The following is a 23,854-nucleotide window of genomic DNA, read 5'->3' on the forward strand; positions in this document are numbered from 1 at the left end:
GTCAAAAATTATATCAAAGAACCATAGGATTTCAGTTGCTACATTTTCATTCCTAGTTAATGTGTGCTTTTAAAAGCAAAAGCAGATAATTTTAGTTTGATGTCAGACAGCCTGAACAAGTGCTATATAAGCACAAATTGTCAAATGGAGTTTAATTTGGTGAATAAAGAGACACCATCAAGTCAAGTATTTTTAAAATGTGTTTCCTTATTTGTTAAGAAAAGCTTAGACAGTTTTGAACAAAGAACTTACTTTACTCCATGCTACTTGATTCCTTTTTATTACTATATCTCAGTCTGGATAAGGAAAACAAACAAGGCAGTTTCACTTCCTGGTTCACATGCACTAGACAATACTGCAATATTTGGGTAGCAACATTTGCAAGGAAATGTCTGTTAAAACTCTTAAGTTGTGGAAACTGCTATATTTTTAAAAAGTAGTACTTTCTAGAGGGTGAAATAAAATCCAACGTGATTGATTTTGAAGCAAAATACTCCAATAATTTGGAGAGAGAGCGCACGATATCCAGGGAGAGGCTCTTTTGTCTGGAATAATTACACCATTACAGTAAGAGTTAATTTAGTTACAGCAAAAAACAAAACCTAACATATTTTACTCTACTGAAAAGATCAACCAAATTACTGTGTGTGGCCATACAGGTCACACAATCAGGTCATCATCAGACAGGATCAAAGCAGCTCACATATACAAGACACCATCAGTCTTTAAGACATGGCAACATAGTCTAGTGGATCGAGTACTGAATTGGAAACATGGTCTATTCCTGTTTTATGTTGCTGACCTGCACACATGTCAAGTCTCACTCACTGGGTGGGAGACTCACTCATTAGCATGTTAACTCTCACACACACCTTCTTAAGACTATCTCACTCATTTTGAGTAAATATATAAAGATAAAAAATATTTTTACTCAGGTGCTGAAAGAGATAATACATCTGGGGCCTCAGACATGGGGCTTAGAGCTTGGAAAGCAGCTTGTGTACTGCGGTAAGCATGGAGACTACCAGCCTGTGTTCTATATGCCGCAAGAGGAGACAGGAGGCTACGAAGTGTGTGTGTGTATTTTTTTTTACCTGATGGTCAAAAAAATATGAGTTCATCCAAAAACCAAGCAGGACTTGATTGAAAGTTTACAGGTTCTGCAAAATACAGTTCAAAATTTAAATCACAGTGGATAAATCAGGGTGGATTTGATTTAAATCAAATTGATTTAAATCACGAGTCAAGAAAACTTGATTTAATCATGGATTTCTACATAAAAGTGAATTCTTGTTGGTTGTTATAACCTTAATACATATTCGTCACAACTCAGAGATAGATGTAGATTTCATTTTTAGAAGATACACACTATACTATACATATACTATACAACCCTGGACAGAAATAGGAACTTGAGGGAAAAAAAAGCCTTGCCTGCTGCCGGGACAATGGCCTTGAATTTGTCCCAGGGTGGATAAAAATCAATGATTTTTTTTAAAAAAATGTCCATTTAATTACTTTATTTTTATAGTAATTTAATTTTAATTAATTTAATTAGTTTATTTTGGATTCTGATTATTTAAGTTTTGCTGTAAATGTGATATGAGCAATCATATACAAACCAAATATTTGTAGAGTGTTTTTCAAATGGATGATTATGACAAGGCGATAGGCAAAATAAACATATTGTTGTATTGATAAAAGTTTTCTTTTTTTGTTAGGTTTATATAAAAACAGTTTATTTTTGAATATTTCTCTTGTTCTGTCCACTGACTCCGTCTAAACCAAGGGTTAACAACTCTGGTCCCCAGGAATCTCCAACCATCCAGGTTTTTATTCCATTCAACAAATAATTGTTTTTATGAAAATCCGCTGGTTTGCACTGCTTATAGAATCTTCACATGCCCTAGACAAGTGGTCCCCAAACTTTTTACCTCACGCCCTCCTTGCCTCTGTCCACACACCCCTTCCTGAGACGAGGCTGGGAGCAGGGCCACGGCTCCAGGAGGCAGGGGGACGCGGACAAGGGTAAGGGGGCTGAGACTGGGGCCTTGGTTTGGCAGCCAGGGCTCCAGGGCCAGGAGTGGAGCTGGGCGGTGCTCCGTGGCGCTCCCTCCCAACCTCGCAATGGGGGCTAACCTAAGCCCCAGCCACACACCCACAGTGTTCCTCCAGGGCCCCCCCCCCAGGTGGGCGCATCGCACAGTCCGACCTAATTTAATACTAATCAGGACATTTAAGTGTTTCATATGCAATATTAAACAGCGTACATTTTAAACAAACTATTAAATACTGGTTGGACTGAAAACCTGGACTACTGGATGCCGCCAATGACCAAAGATGAGAGTCCATGTCTTAAGCAATCATTTAACACATGACCTGGAAAGTCTCACCCTTTGGCCTTGAATCTCACTCTTTGGGGCTTTAAATCTCACTCTTAAGGACAGCCAACCCTTGGCATCTCTGGATCTGCTGCATGACCCTGAGCAGGCCATTTGCCTTCTCTGAATCTGTCTCCCCCTCTTCCCCGCCTTGCTAATTTAGATTGTAAATGTAAGCTTCTCAGGGCACAGCCCAATTCTTAATATATGTTTGTTCAGTCTCTAGCACAGAGTTTCAATCTAGGTTGGAGCCTTTAGGGCAGGGGTGGGCAAACTTTTTGGCCCAAGGGCCACATCTGGGTATGGAAATTGTACGGCAGGCCACGAATGATCACAAATTTGGGGGCCAGGGTGTGGGAGGGAAGGCGGGCTCTGGAGTGGGGCCAGAAATGAGGAGTTCAGAGTGCAGGAGGGGGCTCTGGGCTGGGGCAGAGGGGGGTGTGGGCTCCAGTTGGGGGTGTGGGGTGGGGCTGGGGATGAGGAGTTAGGGATGTAGGATGGTGCTCCAGGCTGGAACTGAGGGGTTTGGAGGGTGGGAGAGTGATCATGGCTGGGGCAGGGAGTTGGGGCCCAGGAGGGGGGCAGGCTCCAGGCAGTGCTTACCTCAAGCAGCTCCTGGAAACAGCAGCATGTCCCCCTCTGGCTCCTACGCGGAAGTGTGGCCAGGCTGTTCTGCACGTTGCCCCGTCCACAGGCGCTGCCCCTGCAGTTCCCATTGGCAGAGGTTCCTGGCCAACAGGAGCTGTGGGGGCTGTGCTTGGGCCATGGGCAGCGTGCAGAGACCCCTGGCAGCCCCTAAACGTAGGAGCCAGAAGGGGGACATGCTGCTACTTCTGGGAGCTGGGCGAAGCCACTGCGGAGTGGGGCCAACCCCCAACCCTACTGCCCGGCTAGAGCTCCAGAGTGGGGCAAGCCCCAGACCCTGCTCCCTGGCAGGAGCTTGAAGGCCGGATGAAAACATCTGAAGGGCTGGATGTGGCCCCCAGGCTGTAGTTTGCCCACCCCTGCTCTGGGGATACCCTAACAAATAACATTTTACAATTAAAAATACTCAGTTTTGAAATATTCCAGTGCAATTTGAGAAAATGCATAATTGTGAACAAGGAGATAAATGCATCGAGGATACATTAGAGCAAAGGTATAGCAAATTAATATTATGTTGTTTCTACAAGTTAGAAACACTTTTTTTCCCTACTACCCCCTTCTCCTCTTTTTGGATACCTTAGTCCAGCCCATTCCCCTTGCTCCAAATGATGTAGAAGGGAAATATCCCCAAAACAGGATCTTTGTATTAGTAATGAAGGTGCATATTTCAGTTGGCCAGAAGATAGTTGGCAATTACATCAGTATACACTCATGTTCATTATACTTCTATTCTCCAACAGAAACTACACATCTGTGAATGTTCCTGAACTAAAGGGTTATGCTTGGGAGCACAGCATGTTCTCACTCCTACATTAAACCATCAAAAAAACATTCTTGCTTTACTTTCTGAATGCAATTTTAAAGGCAAATATTGTTATTGAATGTAGCTACACTGAGACCCAAAAAACTAAAATTATCTTTTGATCAGTTAGGTAGTTATCTCATCTATATAAAGAAATCACAACAATGCATGAAATAATCTGCACTCCAAAATAATGAACTATACATACGTGATTGTATTTTTAGCAATAGCAGAATACTTGCCATCCACTGAGGCTGCCTTTATTAAAAAAAAATAGTTTAAGAACTTTAACATAGCTTCAATTGCTAAAGAAATCACTCGTGTAAGATAAACAGGAACTAAGCCCTATGTTTAAAAGTATGTAAAAATGGCATAAAACAAGAGAAATGGTTAATATGTGAAAGTAAACAATTGGACTGACACAGTATCACTCTGCACTTAGGATCTGTAGTCTGTGCCAGAACCAGTAGATTAACCACATGTTGATTTAACCTTTAATCTAGTAATTGTTGAGAGAATTACAGAAGGGCTCCACTACCTTCTATTAAAAAAAATACAGAACACAGAGTGTCAGACTGTTACACCTAAAACCGTGCATATCTTAAAATGAACATTTAAAAAACACAGCATTCAAAGCAGGACTTCTGAACATTTATACAGATTGCTCATAGACATCTAGGGCTAGAACCACAGAGAGATTTAGATGCTGCATCATTCAGTGTTGCAATACCTAACTTAAAGGAACCTTGTCACCCAGTGAAATCTGCAGCCCTGAGCTAGACTCCTAAGCTCCCAATACAATACCAGGGGAAGAGACAGGTGCCTAAGAAAGAAATCCACAAAAGCAAACATGCTGAGCAGGAAGCCACCTAAGCTAGTCAATAGGAAATGCCAAGGAGAGGGGTATGGCTAAGCCCCATTACTCAAAGGGAGTTAGGAGCTGAAGGCTGGGTCAGAGGGAAGCACCTGTCTCGTCTTGGGATTCTCAGCCATGAATTCTCTCCTGGAGTTAGGCTCCAAAGACATTTTTAGTAAGAAATGCCAGAGAAGGAGATGGTCATGGAATCCCCTTTGTAACTTTTATCCCCATGGTAACTACTAGAGCACTCACCCATTATGAGAAAAACAGGTTCAATTCCCCCTTTGGCCTGATAGAAAGAACATATTTGAACTTGCGTCTCACCCCTCTCAGGACGCTCTACCCACTGGGCTATTGGGTATTCTGGGGCCGGTTTCAATCTCTCCTGTTGAAGCTGTTCCACTTTGTATAAATATTCACTGGATCAGAGAATGTGATGACTCTGAAAGCTGAGTGGTTAGGGCATTCAGCTGGAAAGTCAGTGACAGAATCCAGTCCACCTGCTCCAATGCATATTAAATTTATTTATACAGTGGAATGGCTTTAACGGGAGAGCTTAAGAAAGACCTGCTGCTCCAGAATACCAGATAGGCTACTGGTCAGGGCACTATCCTTTAAATTCCTTCTCCACATTAGGCAGAGGGGAACAGAAGCGGAGTGACTGCTTTAACCACTGGAGTAAAAGTTTTGGGGGACCTGACCAACACACCCTTCTCCTGTTTTGGGTGGGTTTAGGAGTGTTCAGATCACATGTACCAGATCAGGACATAAAGGTGAGGCAGATGCCGAGAATGTCTTGTTTGAGGATCCCGCTAGGGTTTAGGCATGAGCTATGTACCCAAGCACCTAGACCAAGGCAACTGTGTGCACGCTCAATGGCAAAGCTCAGGTACCTAGGGAACTTTAATGGTGGAAATGTAGGTGCATAGGGACTCTTGGTGTGCACGGTTAGGCAGCAGCTGAGAAGTGGTTTTCAGGACCTCAGTGCCACCTAAATATTGGACTTTAGCACTTAAGTGGATCTAGCTCTTAGTATTCTTCCTCTACTGACTGCTCCGTACACAAGGATGCTCACAATCCAAACCACAGCCAGATGGTCATATTTCTTGACTACCAGTCTTATAGTTTTCCTTTAAATAAATATGTTGAGGCCAAGTATCCAGGTAAATCAACTTTATACAAAAATATCAGTTAAATGCATATGTCAAATGCCAAACAAACTAAGGGCTGAAAAAGCAATAATCTTAAAATTGCCCTGCAAAATTCTCCACCCTACCCTTGAGAGAGAGGCTGAATAAATCAGTAACTTCTTCAAGGGGCAACGGCTGTGCTCAGTTACATCACTGAACCCACTGAAACCAATGGGAGTAAGAGCATATGACTAAGCATAGAAAAATTTTGCTCTAGAAAGTTAGTTACTACACAGTGGACATATTCTACCCTTGATCTTTGTGGAATCAATCTTCTCTATTATAAAACTGGTTTCAATTACTTCAATGGGAGCTGCAGTTCATCAATACCTCTCAGGTTCATGCTCATTATCAGTAGGATATGTGCTGTGAAGTGAGGATAATTATTCATCTGGCCCATGGACAACAATTAAAAGTGGAAAGCAGCCTTCTTCACAGAGCAAGTATAACATCCAAATTCAAATAAAAAATATACTGGTAAATCCAGATTATTCAAAATTCTAGGATAGCCTAAGGCTTTGGAAATTTGGATAATTGGGATAAATGATAGCTATGATTAAATAAATATGGTAAGAAAGAGGGAAGTAGGCTCTATGAAACTTCATGGAGGTGTCCTGGTGTAAATGAACAACCTTTGGAAAAAGTGGTTAGATTCTATAACAGCTGACATGCAGATTACTAAATACCTATGGACTCTATCTAGGAAGATAGAACTGTCCACAGAGTCAAAAGCTACACTGACAAAGAATGAGCAACGAGCAGAAAGGAAGACTCATCAGATGGACAACTGCAGTTTGTGACTGTAGTTGAAGCCAGACTGGGAATTCATCGAAACAATTAGTGAGAGACATGACCAGAGGAGTTAGTTTCTCCAGCATTTATAAGAATATAAGAAGGGCCATACTGGGTCAGGCCAAAGGTCCATCTGGCCCAGCATCCTGTCTTCCAACAGTGGCCAATGCCAGGTGCCCCGGAGGGAATGAACAGAACAGGGAATCATCAAGTGATCATCCCCAGCTTCTGGCAAACAGAGGCTAGAGACACCATTCATGCCCATCCTGACTAATAGCCATTGATGGACCTATCCTCCATGAATTTATCTAGTTCTTTTTTGAACCCTGTTATAGTCTTGGCCTTCATAACATCCTCTGGCAAGGAGTTCCACAAGTTGACTGAGTTGTGTGAAGAAATACTTCCTTTTTGTTTTAAACTTGCTGCCTATTAATTTCATTTGGTGACCCCTAGTTCTTGTTATGAGGAAGAAGAAATAACACTTCCTTATTTACTTTCTCCACACCAATCATGATTTTACAGACCTATCCTATCCCCCCCGTCGTCTCTTTTCCAAGCTGAAAATTCCCAGTCTTATTAATCTATCCTCATAAAGAAGCTGTTCCATACCCCTAATAATTTTTGTTACCTTTTCCAATTCCAACATATATCTTTTTTGAGATGGGGCAACAACATCTGCCCGCAGTATTTAAGATGTGGATGTACCATGGATTTATATGAGAAAGGGCAGGCTGGAAATAGGAAAATACTAAGATCATATGGAAAAATACAGGAAAACATAAAATGATCCAACACAGAAAAATTACATTAAGGTCTGGTTCTGCAAAGGTGGTACAGTATTGCAAAACATCCATATGGCTTTCCAAAATTTAGGGTATGTTTTTAGTAATTTGCATTAGATTTCTTTGACAATCCCCAAAATGTACAACTAATCTACACAATGCTAATTACAAGATACCCTAATAAGAGATGTAGAAACTCCTGAGCCATTGCATTCTGCTGTATGGCAAATTCATATGCCACACAAGAAAATCATGGGCAAGTGTTCTTACAGTACATATATTTTTTTGCTTAAAATATGCAAAAAAGGCTCAGTCTAAAACTTTTTTAGGAACAGTAAGTTGCACTTTATGTATGAGTGGCCTGAAAGGGACTCATTTAATAGTTAGGCAAAAAGGTAATTCAGAGATAGAGTTACATCATCACCTCTGAATTTCCCTAGGTTTGTCATTTATTTGAAGCTAATTATCAGTTATTAATGTCTAATTTTGAAAAAACCCTGGAGTGGGGGAGAAAGGAGAGAAAAAACAGCAATTCCATTGAAAAGCTATACTGGAAGTTCAACATATAAAGAAACTCTTTACACTATAAATGAATAGATTAAGATTAAAAAGTGATTGCCTTAACATCTCTGGTGAAGGCTGCCACAGCTGACTCATTCTGTTAAATTTCCCATACTGTGTGGAAGTCTACAGTTTATTAATCAACAGGCTTGTTTACTGAAAAAGTCAATGTGAATGAGGGCTTTCATACAAGAACTAAACAAGTTGCTGTGAAAAGTCATCTGTAGGATATGGACAAATTATTTCTCACAGTAAAGCTTTGAATGCTTTGATGCTTCTTAAGAGTTTTGACAAACTTTCTCCTACAATGGCACATGCTTAATTCTGTATCACAGAAGTTCCATGAGTTATTTGTATTGTGTACAATCAAAAGTTCCACCTAACCTACAAATACAACCATGCCAACGGACTCTGTTACACATTTTATCCCCTTCATCTAGTTAAAATTTTTAGCATGGACCAAACCCCTCCATTCTGTAACTGAATCAGGTACATAAGATAAAGCTTTGGTCTTCCTTAAGTCACTGAAGACCTTGCAACGAGGATAGGTGTCATCCATGTGACAAATTTTAATGTTTTAACAGTCTCAGACAGCCATATTTGTAGTGCAGACAGGTTCAACTGTTCAAAATATTTCCTGAATACAAATTAAATCTACTACCTGTCATTTCTGATGCAGGAACTGAAGTCCAACCTAATGTCTTCTAGGACTAGACCAAGACAGAGCATTTGTTTCCCAATCAAAACCACTGACATCAATGGCACTTTTATGTCAAGAATGGCTACAGAATCAGACACTTTACACTTAATTCTGAATCTAATACAGCACAACACAAAAACCTAATACATTTTATATGGTTAGCTCTGAAAAGTTGTAATGTTAGTAAATATCAGAACTGATCAAATAGAAAAGGTTGATTCTACTAATTAAGTATGAGGGCAGCGTGACAGGTAATGAGAAGGAAAAATAGTGGGCTTAAATTGCCACAAAATTTCAACATCCTCATTTAAGTGACTTGTGATCTGCCTGAGAAGCAAAAAGGTTGTTAAAACTTTCTCTTTCGTTCGCAACCACGGACCAGCTCTTTTGGGATGATTTTCAATTTAACGTGTAAATCAAAAAAGGCGCACTAGCTTCTTCAGCTGCACCTGATCATCTTCTGAACATTCTTTTAAAATAACCTTATCTTTACTGTGACTTAAATTAGTCACTTTTGTAGTATCACATGACAGGCTGAATAATGAACTGGGTGTGGAAATGAACAAACAATCTGTAGTTTTGTAACAGGATCTCAAAGTTCTCCTCAATATTTCTAAAACCCATAGTTGATGCAGAATACTCAAATGAATCCTGAAGCACTGCTTGCTGTGGCCCTACCCCAGGTAAGCCACTCCTGGCCCCAGCCTGAGGGTTTGTCTACACTTATGGAGGATTGACACTGTGATGATCAATGCACCGGTGGTCGATTTAGCGGGTCTTTAGACTGGACTTTAGACTGGTCTTTAGACCCGCTAAATCAACCACCGATCACTCTCCCGTTGACTGCTGAACTCCACCTGATCAAGAAGAGTAACAGAAGTCAATGGGAGAGCGTCTCCCGTCAATGTTGCGTAGCGTGGACCCTGTGGTAAGTAGATCTAAGCTACGTCCATTTGAGTTACACTACTCACGTATCTCAAACTGTGCAGCTTAGGTAGACTTTTCCCTTTACTGTAGGCAAGGTAGTCACTGCCCAAGGGTTGGGAAGGAATTTTCTGAAGGCAGTATTACAGCTGTCTTCTGTAGTATCTGTGTTGACTGAAACCCTTCCCCAGCCAGAACTGGGGATTTCAGGGACTCTGGCCTTATATCAAGTGTAAAGGGGCTGGAGCAGAAATGAGAACCTCACCCACTGTCCCTATGGTGTTCCTTCTTAGAGACTATTCTTCCTTCAGCACCATTTATATGCCATATATTACTCATCTGAAAGAATATGTACCTGTAATTATGGCAAAAGTTAAATAAGTGAAAAAGCACTCACTTGACTTATGAGTAAGTGTTGGAAAGATGACAAGTGGTAATAAATCTGCTCATATAATTAAAAAACAAAGCTTTAACAACTCTGATTTTGAGATTTCAAAATGGAGGATGTCATTTACTACACAAGGCTTTAAGCTCTGATTTCACAGTAAGCTCTATATGGGATGTCCCTTTTCCTGCATGCTGCTCACTGTGGGATCAGGAGCCAAGCTGTCAATTTAGAAAGCTAAAAGTAGTCTTAAGTCAGAACTAATATGTAAAACACTTTGTTCTTTGGTGATCCTAAGGCTTAGTTTGGTTATGCTTTTCACAGTCAATACTCCTATTAGGTAAATAAATTTTAATGCAATCCCGTTCTGCTAGTTTCGTATACTAAACTACATATCTAACTTTATCTTCCAAGATGGCCCCTACCAGCCTACAAGGAAATTTAACAGAAGTTAAGCCAATACCAATATTTTAACTCCTATGACTGATCAGTTGTAATAATTACGCCTACAAGTTTACTCCACTTGTGAGCCTAACTGGGAAAGTGGTTAAAGTTTATAAAGTGTCACAGTAACCTATAACAAATGTTGATGGGAAAAGGGGCAAAGCGAAGACAAAGACTAAATTAGTCTTAAAAAAAGAAGGCCTACTGATCTAACTCGAGGACTGAGTTAAGATCATGTCTGGTACATAGGAGAAATGTGGGACCAGAACTCAATGAACCAAAATTGGTGTTTTGGAAATTAGGTGTAATTGGTGAACAAAACAAGGAGGGAATGGGCTATTCCAGTGGTTCTCAACCAGTGGTATGCATACCCCTGAGGGTATGCAGACGTCTTCCAGGAGGTACATCAACTCATCTAGATATTTGCCTAGTTTTACATCAGGCTACATAAAAAGCACTAGCGAAGTCAGTGCAAACTGAAAGTTCATATAATTTCTTGTTTATACGGCTCTATATACTATACATTGAAATGTAATTACAATATTTATATTCCAGTTGATTTATTTTAGAATATGGTAATCAGAAAGTGAACAATTTTTCAGTAATAGTGTGTTGTAACACTTATGCGTATTTGTGTCTGATTTTGTAAGCAAGAAGTTTTTAAGTGAGGTGACACTTGGGGTACGCAAAACAAATCAGATTCCTGAAAGGGGTACAGTAGTCTGTAACGGTAAAGAGCCCCTGGGCTATTTCACCTACCACTCCCTTTTGGAGTCCTTAAAATAAAAGACTTTGGAGAAAAATTGGCTACAGCAACGCTGGCTGACAAAGACAAAAGAAGGGGAAGGAGGAAAGGTTCACCATCATGGCTGCCATTCCCATCATCTCCTGGAACCCCAAACCTTTTTTGCCCTACTCCCGAGAGATGTCCTGACCAGATGAGGCCAGAGAGAGGGACCATGATGACGTCTCCCCATTGCTACTTCCATCAGCTCAATCCCAACCACCACCTGGAATGGGAGTCTGTGTCACATATACCCCACCATGTGTCCTCTTCCTTTCCTACTTTATTTCATTTCTTTCCTATCTAATAGAGAGTCTGGTTACACCAGCCAAGACTATATTTTGCAAAATTAATGTAAGCCTGTGACCAGAAAGGAAGCTAAAGGCAATGCCTTAACCAGACCATGTTAGTAAAACTTTGCCAGGTCTCAGAGTGGTGGTGAAGACCATGTGCTGTGCCTGTGTTTTTCCAGCAGCGAGGCTGCAAGTGAAAGTAACACCAGGGACAGAAATTTCATTTTATGTCTTTGCTGTTTTTTCTTTCCCCTTCTGTGTGGGTCTGTCATTTCAGACTTCAGCAATCACATCTCCATTTCATCTCAACTAACTTCTCTTTTCCCCAAAAAGGACAGCTACTACTATCTTCAATACCATGTAGTTGTCAAACAGGTGGGATTTCTTTCCTGAAAACTCTCTTAAGGTAAAGGGAACAAAGTATCTCATTAAAATGAGAACCCTGTTTAATACTTTACATTTTAAATGCTTTAACTTTTTTCTTCTTTTCCTGTATTTTTAATAAAAGGTTTAAGAGATTCTAAATGGTGTGTTTGCCATGTTACCAAACAGGATAAGGTCTCTGTATACCAAATGCCAAGCCTTGTTTAAAACTGTTTAATTTTGGAAAGTTACAAGGTCACGTTAAGACCTTTAACGCTGTGCCCATTTTTTCCTTCTAATTAAATACAACATCTTCTGACATCTTAAGAAGAATTTTGCAAATCCTGTGCACAGACATAGAAGTTGTACTTTGGAATTGGATATTAACAGCACAATGACAACAAACTCAATTAAAATATTAAAAACACTGATTTCTGATTCCTTATTTTTGGAGCATTATTCTGCGACCTTAACTTTATTATCTTAAACTGTTCTATTGATAGTATGTTGCTCTGACACTCATTAAAATCATTTATTCTAAAACCACAAGAACTTTAACACCACACTGGATTCCATCATAGATTCCGGTCTTGGTTCAGTTAGCTATTCCAAGTGTTTAAATTCACCATAAAATCTTGTAGCAAATATGACCTGGCAACCACACACTTTAAAAAAAACCAACAACAACCTAAGTCTCTAAAAAGAAATATCCCCACTGAAAAGAATTGTTCCCGTGTCACTGCTACCTAGAAATGTAGGAGCATTGACAGAGAAATGTACAGTCTAATCAGTTTATCTTTGCTGCTCTTACCAGAGGCAAAGTCACAAGCAGAAAAGTGTTTGCTTGAGAAGTTTACTTGTGCTTTTTCAGTAGAACAGAGGTTGTGGGAGAGCACTAAACTGTGTTTGGTACTACAGAAAAGTTACTCACCTACAAGCACAATAGCTAAGGAAGTTCTGTGTGAAAAGCTGCAGCACCAGTATAATCCTTTGAGGAACTGAGGAAAGAGCCAGGCTCAAATGACGGGAAGGAACAAGCGAAGAGAGAAAGTGTAGAGGCAGCACATCCAAATTCAGAACTAAGATTGGTCCCAATATCGAGAAGGGTTGGGACCACTGTGCAGACATTTGCGACCCTGCAGAAATCCACTCCTGGTACAGATCAGACATAAAACAGATGGTCCACTAGCAACACACTAGCAGCATCTTACTCCAACATACACCACTTTACTAACCACTCTTCATACTGCCCATACCCTGTGCTCTCACCATAGGGGGGAAGTGAACCATTCACCGGGTACTCTTCCTTACTTCATTTCATTCTTGTCCCCAAATCACTGTTGCGAATCAGAATCCTGTGGGCAGTAGTGAAACCAATGAGAACCACATTAGTTTAGCTCTGTTGCTGGAGAGAACTATGAACAGAGGAAGATAGATCCTTTCAGTGCCACAAGATTGGAGGGAGTAGAGTAGCAGACACAGCGTCTTGGTAGCAGAGAAGGGGAAGAAAAATAGGGTAGTGGATCCCACAACCAGTGCTTCTGTGCAAATTCATTTAAGAGCATTAAGATTTCAAGATAAGTCATCAATTAAACTTTTCACTCATGCACAGTATTCAAAAAAAAATAAGAACATTAGCATGAAAGATGAATGATAATCAAGTTTTGCGTAAAGCATATACTGTAGGTTACATCTAAAAACACTGAAGAACCTGTGACTTCCTTCATTTATTAAAGTTTGTGCTATTCAAGATAGACAATATCAGCTAAAGTTAAATTCAATGAATTCCAAACTACTATTTCAAAAAACAATGTAACGTCAGGAAGTTTCTGCAGACAGGAACTGAAGAGCAATCAACAATTTTAGGCAGAGGGAAAAAAAAAAAAAAAGGAGTTCAATGACATAAAAACTGAGATGTTTACAAGCAAAGATGAAGTACAAACTCAGTCTTTAACCATTCCTGATAACTTCTAAAATTACTTTGGAGCAAATATTTTGTTTAGTGCACGCACTTAAACAGGCAAGAAACTCTTAACCATCCTTTGAACATCCTTATTCTCTAACCAACGATTACAGCAATTTTCAGTCTTATCACTTGATCTACTATCACTTCCTCTTATAAAAACCATCTTAACCATTTCCTTTAACCGCAGTACCACATAATGATTAGTAACTTGTAGTTATTTGAGTTCCCAATTCTCCTCTTGAATATTTAAAGGGAGTTTCAAAACTAAAAACACTAAGATTCTTTCCTCCTGAAGAGTTGTCTGAAAATTCAGCAAGTTTGAGCTTGGTTTCAGACACAGCCTCATCTTTGAGGAGAGGTCTGCAGTCACAAAGAGCTCAGGGCACGCACACTTCAAGCCCAAGATTCATGGGAAACTCTAGGTTCAACCTTACGGAAGCCCAACTCTTCAGCTCTGTGCCGGAACCCCTTCCCCACTACAGTTCACTCAGACACCATGTTGCCATTGCCATTCAGTTACCACAATGATGAATCCTGTTTAAAATATAAATTAAAAAAAAAAATGTAAGTAGAAAAACAAGCAGCTACATGAACTCCCACACAGATTTCTATCTGGGACTCTACCAGCTTTGCAGTGGAATACGCAACATAGAGCTGAACTACCTACATACACCTCCTAAACCATCTAATATTTGAACTTGGGCTATCTGCAGGCATGACTGGAGTCCTCTCCTCCCTAAAGGTGCAGCAACCCTTGGAATTTTGGACACAATGGACAGTTAAGCACTTCTACCATCATGCCATCTGGAGCAGATACAACTTTAGAGCCTTGAAGGGCGAATACCATAACCCCAAAAGAGCCAAGCAGACCCAGTTACAGTGAGTCACTTTTGGTGACTAAAGCCAGATCTACCCTTAACACTTTTGTCTGCACAGATGTGTCAGTTTCAGGTTAATTTTTTTTTTTTAAGACAACATATGTATATGGGCAAAAGCCTTGACTTAACGCAGACAGTTATAGTAGCAAAGAGTGCTTTTGCCTGTCTAATGTATTTCACTCCCAAACCAGCATAAGATATACTGTCAAAAAATTACTGCCAGTATAATTGTGTCTACACTAGGAGGGGTTTTTTTTGTCAGTATACCTATACCTGTAAGCTCTTAGACTTCACAGAGGAGTATATAAGATAGATTTAATAAGTATCTTGAAGTTATTTTCCCTGAACACAAGGTTTCGCTATTTTACAATAACTTTCTATTGTTATATTTATACTGCTATTAAACTGAAACAACAGAGAACATATCCGGTCATATGGGTCACATATTGGGTTTTTCCCAATACACAAAACTGCAAGCTAAGAGCACCTAATATATATGTTTAGGCCTTGTCTGCACAAGAAATTTGCACCTGTTTAGACTGACTTAGTTAACACAGTGTAAACCTACTCCTAAATTGACAAGGTAAATAAATCCTAAATAAGCATGTCCAACACAGCCTTTTTGCACCAGTTTAACTAAATCAATTAAAAAAACAAAAACAAAAAAACAGCTTCAGCAAAATTGATATGTCTGCATTTAGACATGCCCTTAAATTCTCACATTACAAAACTATTAGAAAGCCACTGTGGCCCACTGTTAAGTTTTAATGTACTCAATATAACTTCTGAAGTAAAAATGCTTCCTATAATGTAGAAGCTATCTGACAAGAAGTGTGTTGCAGCTCATAGTTTAACCAGGAATCACTCAGTTCAGTCACTCAATACCGGTTACATCCTTCAGGGTGATCTGTGGTTCTTTTTTCATGTATCAAATCAGAAGTATTTTTAAAACAATGAGTGCAAAATCGGAGTGTGCAGAATTACAAACTCAAAGAATAGCTTGGGGAATTTAAGGCCTCAATCCTGCACACATCTGCACATCCTCAGAACATAAAAACTACATCAAATGAAATGCAATCAAACTATGCCTTCTAGAATACACTAATTAGATAAAGCAGAATAAACAGAAGTCATAGTAAAATCTTAATTAACCAAAATTCACCCTTTCAATTGGATTCATTCAAACCTGAAGTTCTACCTAGTGTCAGTATGTCATTGTTGAAGAAATTAAGATAACAAAAAGTTTAGAATAAGTCAACAAGAACTCAAGGTATCTAATAGCTGACTAAAAATGGTCACTAAACAGTCTATAAACAAAAAATCTTGCTTCAAAACAAGGTAAACTAAACTTGAGAAACCTTTCCGAAAAGGGAGTGGACATTTTTCTCTACATAAATAATCATAACGTATGTTAACTTCATGCACCTCTGAACCATTTTCCTTTATAAAAAACACAATCTTCCTTCCTTTATTTTTCTAATAAAAGTAAAGCCAAAGTGGAGACTAGCTGTTACTAGTCTTTTAGCACCAAGGAGAACATCTGTTACCACTGAAACCAGCAGCAATCTTTCTAAGCAACCACCTGATCTGCCTCAAACTTGTTGAGATTAAAGTATATTACTTTTAATGAGACCTTTTCTCTTAAGTAGCAAGGAACCTTTGGCAGGTTGGGCTGGGAAGCTGACCCATACTCTCCCTGGTGTCGTGACTCACAAACAGAAAAACCCTGATAGGAAATGCCTGCTTTACACCCTGTTGGGCTCCTCCCAAGAAGTGCCGTGGTCAGACGGGAGACAGTCATTTCATTTCATGGAGCCGGCGGCTCGCTGCCCGCTTCCCTGGGGATTGTGGGTGGTCTCGCAAGCCTTTCCCCCCTTTGCACCTCCCGGGAGAGAAACACCCACCCCTGGACTCCAGAACCCCACAGTTCTGCCCGATCGGCCTCCATCCAGGCGGCGGCCCCGGGGATGCCTCCCCGCGGCGATCTCACCCCAATGCCGAGGCCGACGCCAGACGGGAAGTTTTCCCATCGCGGCTCCGCTTCCTTCGCGGGAAGCCCCGACCCCGCAGCCCCCGCCCAGCGCCGCGGGCCGAGCCTGTGCGGGGACCGGAGCTCTCGCCGCTCAGGAGAGCTCCACTGGGGAGCGGCTGCGCCCAGGGCCCCGCAGCTAGGCCGCGGCGGAGCCGCCGGGGTCCCGCCGCAGGAGGGAGGCCGCCAGGGCCCAGGAATGATCGCCGCGGCGGCGATCCCCCCCCCGCCGTCCCGCCCGGCTCCCACCCCCGCCGCGGGGCCCCCGCACCTTCTTGATGTTGTAGAGCCGGGTGAGCATGCCGATGCCCCGGTCGTTGAGGATGGTCAGCTTCTCCGCCAGCTTCTGCTGACTGGGCTGCAGCACCGAGCGCGACATGATGCTGCCGCCGCCGCCCCGCGCTCCCGGCCCCGCTCACAGCGCCTCCATCGCCCGCCGGCCCCCGCGCCGCTCCTCCGCCCGGCCTCGCTCGCGGGCTCCGCTAGGCGTGGTGGCGGCGGCGGTTCTGCCCGCTGCCCACAGCCAGGCCGGGCTCTGCCCCCGCATCACATGACGCGCCTCTCTCTGCCGCCCCCTGTGGCCGCCGCTGGGAGACGCGGCCGCCTGGGCAGGGCGGGATGGGCTGGTCTCGCTTGGCCGGAGTCCGGCCCCGCCGTCCCGGTCCGGCCCAGCGCTCCACGGGCTCGGGATCAGGGGCCAGGCGGTGACACGCCGCTTCAGGGCGTCTATTGAATCGCCTCCAGGGCCGGATTAAACTTTTTGTGGGCCCCCATGGGGAATGATTGTAAAAGACATGGGCTGTACATGGCACCCAGCTGCACAGGTTTTATTGACAGGTTTAAATTGCAGATGGAGGTGGCTGTCATTAGGGTACCAGCAATGGTTGCCTTAGGGCAAAAAGAATACTCTCAAGTGCAGATAAAATAAATTGCTAAAGGTTCCCTCCACGCCAGTGTTGCCCCCAGAGATTGAAATGGGGCGGGGGGGGGGGGATTCAAAAATACTGGGAGGAGGAGGGAGGACCAATGAGGGGTGAGACCACTAGGGTGAAGGTGGGCTGTATAACACCATAGTAAAAACTGAAAAATGTTTCACAACCATTGTATTAGCTTTAACTCATGTTTTTAAATCATCACACAAATTAAAATTGGCTACAGGAGCCTACTAAAAAGCACTATATCTACACCCTTCTTGGTCTCTTGTTGTAATTTTGCTGTTAATGAATTTCTCAATTCTCAATGGGGGCTGCGGGAAGCGGCACGGGCCAAGGGATGTGCTGGCCACCCTTCCTGCAGCCCCCATTGACCTGGAGCGGTGAACCGCGGCCAGTGGGAGCTGCGATCCGCCGAACCTGCGAATGTGGCACGTAAACAAACCAGCCCGGCCCACCAGGAGCTCTCCCTGAACAAGCAGCTGCCCTAGTTTGAGAACCACTGCCTTAATTAATCAACTTCTGAACTGAAGTCTTTGCTTCTTTCAGTATGTTTTCAGTGGATATCTCTCTGATTGATACAAGTGTAGCTTCCATTGCTGGACAGAGATCTACTACTGTTGTAGCTGATGCCTGGATAGCATTGTTTAGTGACCCAAGTGGTTTCAACAGTAGATTTACAAGAGAAAATGGTGATTGTCTTCTCTGAACTTAGTAACAAAAGTAGTCCAACAGCCTCACTACTTAGATCCATCCAATCTCAGTAGATACTTTCTAAAGCCAATAATAATGGTTGCAGTAATTTTAAGACAACAGCCAAGGATCACTCATGAGAAAGCCATAGGGTTTTCCCAGGTTGGACTAATTTGAACTTCAGTCCCAGTGTATCTTCTATATTTTACAAGAAGTTCAGTCCTTTTAGACTCTTGCTGAAAAGAGAGTATAATGAAGACAATACATTTATAGCTTTTTAAATGCCTTTTGAAGATTCTGCAGCTCGTACTAGTGCTAGTTGGCATAGATGGCCTTGCAGTGTGTATAGAAGAGATCAGAGTTACACTTTTCTCTGAGCAAAGCGTGTACTCCACTATGTCTTCCAGAGAAGTTTGCTCCTTCAAATGCACAAGCAGCCATCTCTTTCAGGTTCAATTTACAAGCATTAAACTCCTCTAAGATGTGGGTTGTCAGAGATGCAGCCAATGTGTCTTTTATAAACTGAACATCTAGAAATTAATCTACTGGCCTACGACTGACATCAAGATAACGTATGCAGTGACTTAATACTAGACACCCATTTGCATCGTTCATTCATCAGCTATGTGTGCACATTTTCCGAATGCGGTGAGAGAGTTCTTCACTTTTTCAACTGCTAAGTCTTTCACTGTTGCAAATGACAATGCACTTCACATTGGCCTCCAGCTTGTAGCGTGTGGTATCTCTTGCTTAAAGAGAAAGTATAATGTGACAGCCATGTTTGTTTGAATAAACTGTCTTGTGTCTCCAGCATTTTTAACAGCCTTGTTAAGTACTTCTAAAATTGGCTTTGACAATGACTGGCTTATATGGCTTTCTGCATGTCAGTGCAGTCCGGAGGACTGGTGTTTCATATAGTTCGTCAGCATTGGCTTTGCTGATCAGTGTGGCAAACCAAGCTCATCCAGTTTTACTATATAAATCCATGGTATGCTAACATCTTGAATACTGCATGCAGTTCAGGTCACCCTATCTCAAAAAAGATATATTGGAGTTGGAAAAGGTACAGAGAAGGGCAACTAAAATGATTAGGGATATGGAACAGCTTCCATATGAGGAGAGATTAAAAAAACTTGGACTTTTCAGCTTGGAAAAGAGAGGACTAAGATGGGATATGATAGAGGTCTATAAAATCTTAACTGGTATGGAGAAAGTGAATAAGCTTCTTCACATAACACAAGAACTAGGGGTCACCCAATAAAATTAATAGGCAGCAGGTTTAAAACAAACAAAAGGAAGTACTTCTTCACACAGCACACACCCAACCTGTGGAACTCTTTGACAGGGGATGTTGTGAAGGCCAAAACTATAACAGGGTTCAAAAAAGAACTAGATAAATTCATGGAGGATATGTCCATCAATGGCTATTAGCCAGGATGGGCAGGAATGCAACACCATGCTCTGAGAGCCTCTGCTTGCCAGAAGCTGGGAGTGAATGACAGGGGATGGATCACTCAATAATTGCCCTGTTCTGTTAATTCCCTTTGAACCACCTGGCATTGGCCACTGTCAGAAGACAGGGTACTGGTCTAGATGGAGCATTGGTCTGACCCAATATGGCCGTTCTTATGTAAAAATTAATGATAATATAATAAAAATGTTTAGTACAGAAATTCCCCATGATAACAACCTCTCAAGATAGGAACAATGTGAGATAATGACCTTGGCATATAATGCATTTTAAAAATCTTGGCCTATTAGGAAATGTATATTTATATAAGTTTCTCAGTCACAAATCTAGCATTCTGGAGCAAAGTCACTAAAACATAGTCCAATAAACAAATGTTCCTTTAATGCTCCTCCCTTCTCTCTCTACTGCACCCCACTCATAGTTGTTGTTCTTGGTCAGTGAAGACCCAGAGTTCAGAGCTGCTTTTGCATGAGTTTACCTCCCACCCTGGTGGGGACTGGGGAGGACTCCGGGGGAGAAGGCAGCTTGCTCATTCCTCCAGCTGCTCGCCACTCACTGCAGCTGCTCACTCTGGCCACTGTTGTTTGTCGTGCCACCGTTCACTCCACCACTCCATCACCGATAGCCCTGCGCCATCACCTTTTGCTGCCACCTGCCACTGTGACCTCTGCAATTTGGTCTCTTGAGGTTCCACCCAGCTCTCAGTGATTTCAGCTCTCAGTGCAGGAACCTCACAGCAAATGCAGGCTGAGCTGTCTTTTCCACAGAAATGCTGTCTTGCAACAGGTCTAAGCACTTAGACCTGTTTAATAGTGACAGCTTTAGTGGTCAATTAACAAAACAAAAGACTCTCTATGGAGTCTAATAAGCTCTATCTTTAAATAGAGGAGAGGGGCAAGTCAAATAGTGCTTGTGACTCTTAGGCATAGCCCATACCACCAGGCAAAACCCCATCTCTCCCCCCGACCCATCCCCCAGGCTCTGCTATGCAAACCCCTTGCTTAGCGAGTGCAGTTCAGTTGAGGGTGACCAGTGCTTAATTTGTAACGAAACAGGTGCCACGGTTCAAGCAAGTTTTTTACTTTCTTAACTGATGAACTGGGGCTATGAACTGCCAAAAATAGAGGTGCGAGACTCAGTGCTGGCAAAAATTAAGCATAGAGGGTGACCCCTTCAATTAGGAGAGGCTAAGTATAGTTCTTCTGCCCTTTGCTCATACAATAAGGATAACAACATTTCATGACCCTCTCATTCAATACTAAAGTGATTTGTAACCCATCACCAGCCAAAATTGATCACTTAGGCAGCACAGCTCTGTCTGCTGAATACCTAAGCAAAGTAGGGAATTTATGTAAATACAGTCTGGTCCTGAAGCCTTCCCCCTCCCCGCCCCAGCTCCTCACTGGTTGTCAGGGGACAGCTCATTCAGACCTTGCTTACAAATCATAATTTGAAATTATAAGGTTGGCCAACATTGACGAAATGAATGTGCCAACATTGTCAGAAAAAGCAACAGCTGTGTGAAGAAGCTAGCCTTTGTTCATACTTTTAAAACCTATTATACTTTTTCAGATAAAAGTTTTTATCATACGCTGTATATGCTTTTAAAGTGTGTACTAATGTTTCAGTTTCAATTCAGATTGCCAACCAATAACTAAATTGGTAACACTGCATGTAACTAGCTGATCACTTGGGTGGTGGTGGGGAAATTCAGCGGTATAAGGAAATCCCTGCTCCAGGCAGAGAGGCACAGGACCAGGACCAGCTGTGCCCCCAAAAGACCGGGCCAACCCTCCAAATATAACCAGACCCGCATCCCACTCCAGATGGAACACCCCAAAGTGGAACAGATGCATATCCCTCTCCAGACTGAACCCACCAAACTGGACCACCTTCCAGCCAGAACCAGATCAGACCCCTCTATGAACTGACGCCTCTCAACCTGAATCTCCCCACTGCCTACCAGAACAGGGCTCCTCCAAAATCTCTGTTCCTGAACCAGACCCCGCACCCCGCCCCGAATCCCCAGGCAGACCACTCTCAGGCCCCCAACTGCAAAGCCACCCCCTGCTGATTTGCCCCGTTCTCCTCCGAACCAAACTGAAACAGGACGGCCCACACCTGGCTGCAGCTTGGCCAGGTGCAGCTCCCCACTGGGCCTGGAGCATAGGTGGGCCAGGGGAGCTCAGAGGGGCAGGAGGCTCAAATCTCCCCCAGGGGTGCTGGGGTGATGGGACTCCAGCTGCTCCGCAGGGCCTGGGCTGAGGAGGCTTACATGGACCAAGGAGCACCCACTAGTCGGGGTGACTGGCTCCTGTCTAGCATGGTCCAGGACCCCCACGGTCCCCAGCCTCCACATCCAAATGATGGCGGGGCCAGGGTGGCTGCACGGGGTGGGGGACTCCTCCCACTAACAGTGCCCCAGGCCTGGCAAGGGCCCAAGAGCACAGGGAGGGGGTGAGGGCTGCAAGATCTGCATGCAGGTGCCACAGGGGAGCCCAGCTGTCTGTGCAGCCCAGCTGTCTGCCAGAAATGCCAGACCCAGGCCTGTGAAGCCCCCCCGCAGCCACCCCCCACACACAGCCACCCCAAGTGGTATGAGCCGTGTGGGAGGAGAAGGGGTGAGACATGCCACACTGCCTCTGCCTGCTCTGCTCAGGGCAGACACCTGCTGCCCTTACCCCACACACCTGACCTGGGATTATGGTAGGGTTGCCAACTTTCTATTTGCTGAAAACCAAACACCCTTGCCCCGCCCCTGCCCAACCCCTTCTCCAAGGCCCTGCCCCCATTCACTCCATCCCCCTCCCTTTGTCGCTCGCTCCCTCCCACCCTCACTCACTCGCTCATTTTCACCAGGCTGGGGCAGGGGGTTGGGGTGTGGGAGGGGGTGAGGGCTCTGGGGCAGGGTGAGGCGAGATGAGGGGTTTGGGGTACAGGAGAGGGCTCCAGGCTGGGGCAGGGGGGTTGCTGACCAGAGCCACCAGGGTCCCTTTTCAACTGGGCATTCCAGTTGAAAACTGGATGCCTGGCAACCCTAGATGATGGACCCCTTCCCAAGTGTGAGTCCAGTGCTATGGAGCCACTGGCACCTTTATAAACCCTCATCTTCTCTTCCAGCAGCAGCCCAAGTCCCCAGTAGCCACAAAGTATAAATCATCCCTCTTCCCCCCTATAGTATGAGACTGGATTAAAATCATGAGTTGGAGGGGGGGGAGGTTAGAGCTGTTGGCTCCATGTTCCCCCAAGCTAGCAACTGACCCTTTTTTTAAGAAGAAAAGATGAGATTGTCACATAATCCTAGTACTCCAGGAGCTGGGGCCTAGAGCCAACACACCAACCATTGCAAGCTTCACTAAACAGCTATGAGAATTAGCAACACTGCAGTCTTTCCCTTTCCTAGTCCAGCCCCATGGTGCTGGCCTCCTGGGGTCAGTGAAACTCAGAACCATGAATTCCCCACTTGAAGAGTCCCCCAACATAATTCATGAGGTGCGGGGTAGCTGTTGCACTGAAAATGGTATGGCAACAGGTACCTAGAAGGTTGTTGGTTCGGCCCCAGCTTCCGGTATCTAGTCACCTGATAAGTTAGACCCTCACCCCACTCCCTCGGGTAAGTAAAAACTTAACCCAGGATAAGGTGCAAAACAAACCACAATTTATTGAGGAAAGTATATAGAAAGTGGGGAAAACCAGGGGGAAAAATAAACAAATAACAAACACCTCAGTGGTTCAACCATGCAGGGATGACGCCTGGCTCCCAACTATCATTGGCAACACTATGGGTTTTCTAAATCCTTTTATACTTGCAGATCCTGATGGTAGAGGCAAGCAGAGGATGGACAGCAGCTGATGTCCTTTGGAACCAATCACCAGGCAATCAATGGGCTTTGGACCTACTACTGTCCCAATGTATCTTGTACAGGAAGAACAGAACAGGTGTTATGGCTCAGGATCACTCCTCAATCTTCTTCAGGTAA

The 23,854-nt window shown here is 43.3% G+C and overlaps 1 protein-coding gene across 4 annotated transcripts in view; it reads right to left on the minus strand.

Moving 5' to 3' along the window:
• The window catches only part of NCKAP1 (NCK associated protein 1), a 112,577-nt gene extending 95,256 nt beyond the window's left edge, over nt 1-17,321 (minus strand). For 2 of the 4 annotated variants that reach the window (XM_073306094.2, XM_073306093.2), the window contains exon 1: nt 17,050-17,321. In XM_073306094.2, coding sequence (XP_073162195.1) covers nt 17,050-17,157 — 108 coding nt within the window. In that variant the 5' untranslated portion in view covers nt 17,158-17,321. The remainder of the gene's footprint in view (nt 1-17,049) is intronic. The other 2 variants (XM_073306096.2, XM_073306095.2) reach the window with 1 other exon arrangement.
• Between the last annotated feature and the right edge of the window lie 6,533 nt (nt 17,322-23,854).

This window comes from Lepidochelys kempii, chromosome 11, assembly GCF_965140285.1.
Source record: "Lepidochelys kempii isolate rLepKem1 chromosome 11, rLepKem1.hap1, whole genome shotgun sequence".
Taxonomy (NCBI): Eukaryota; Metazoa; Chordata; order Testudines; family Cheloniidae; genus Lepidochelys; species Lepidochelys kempii.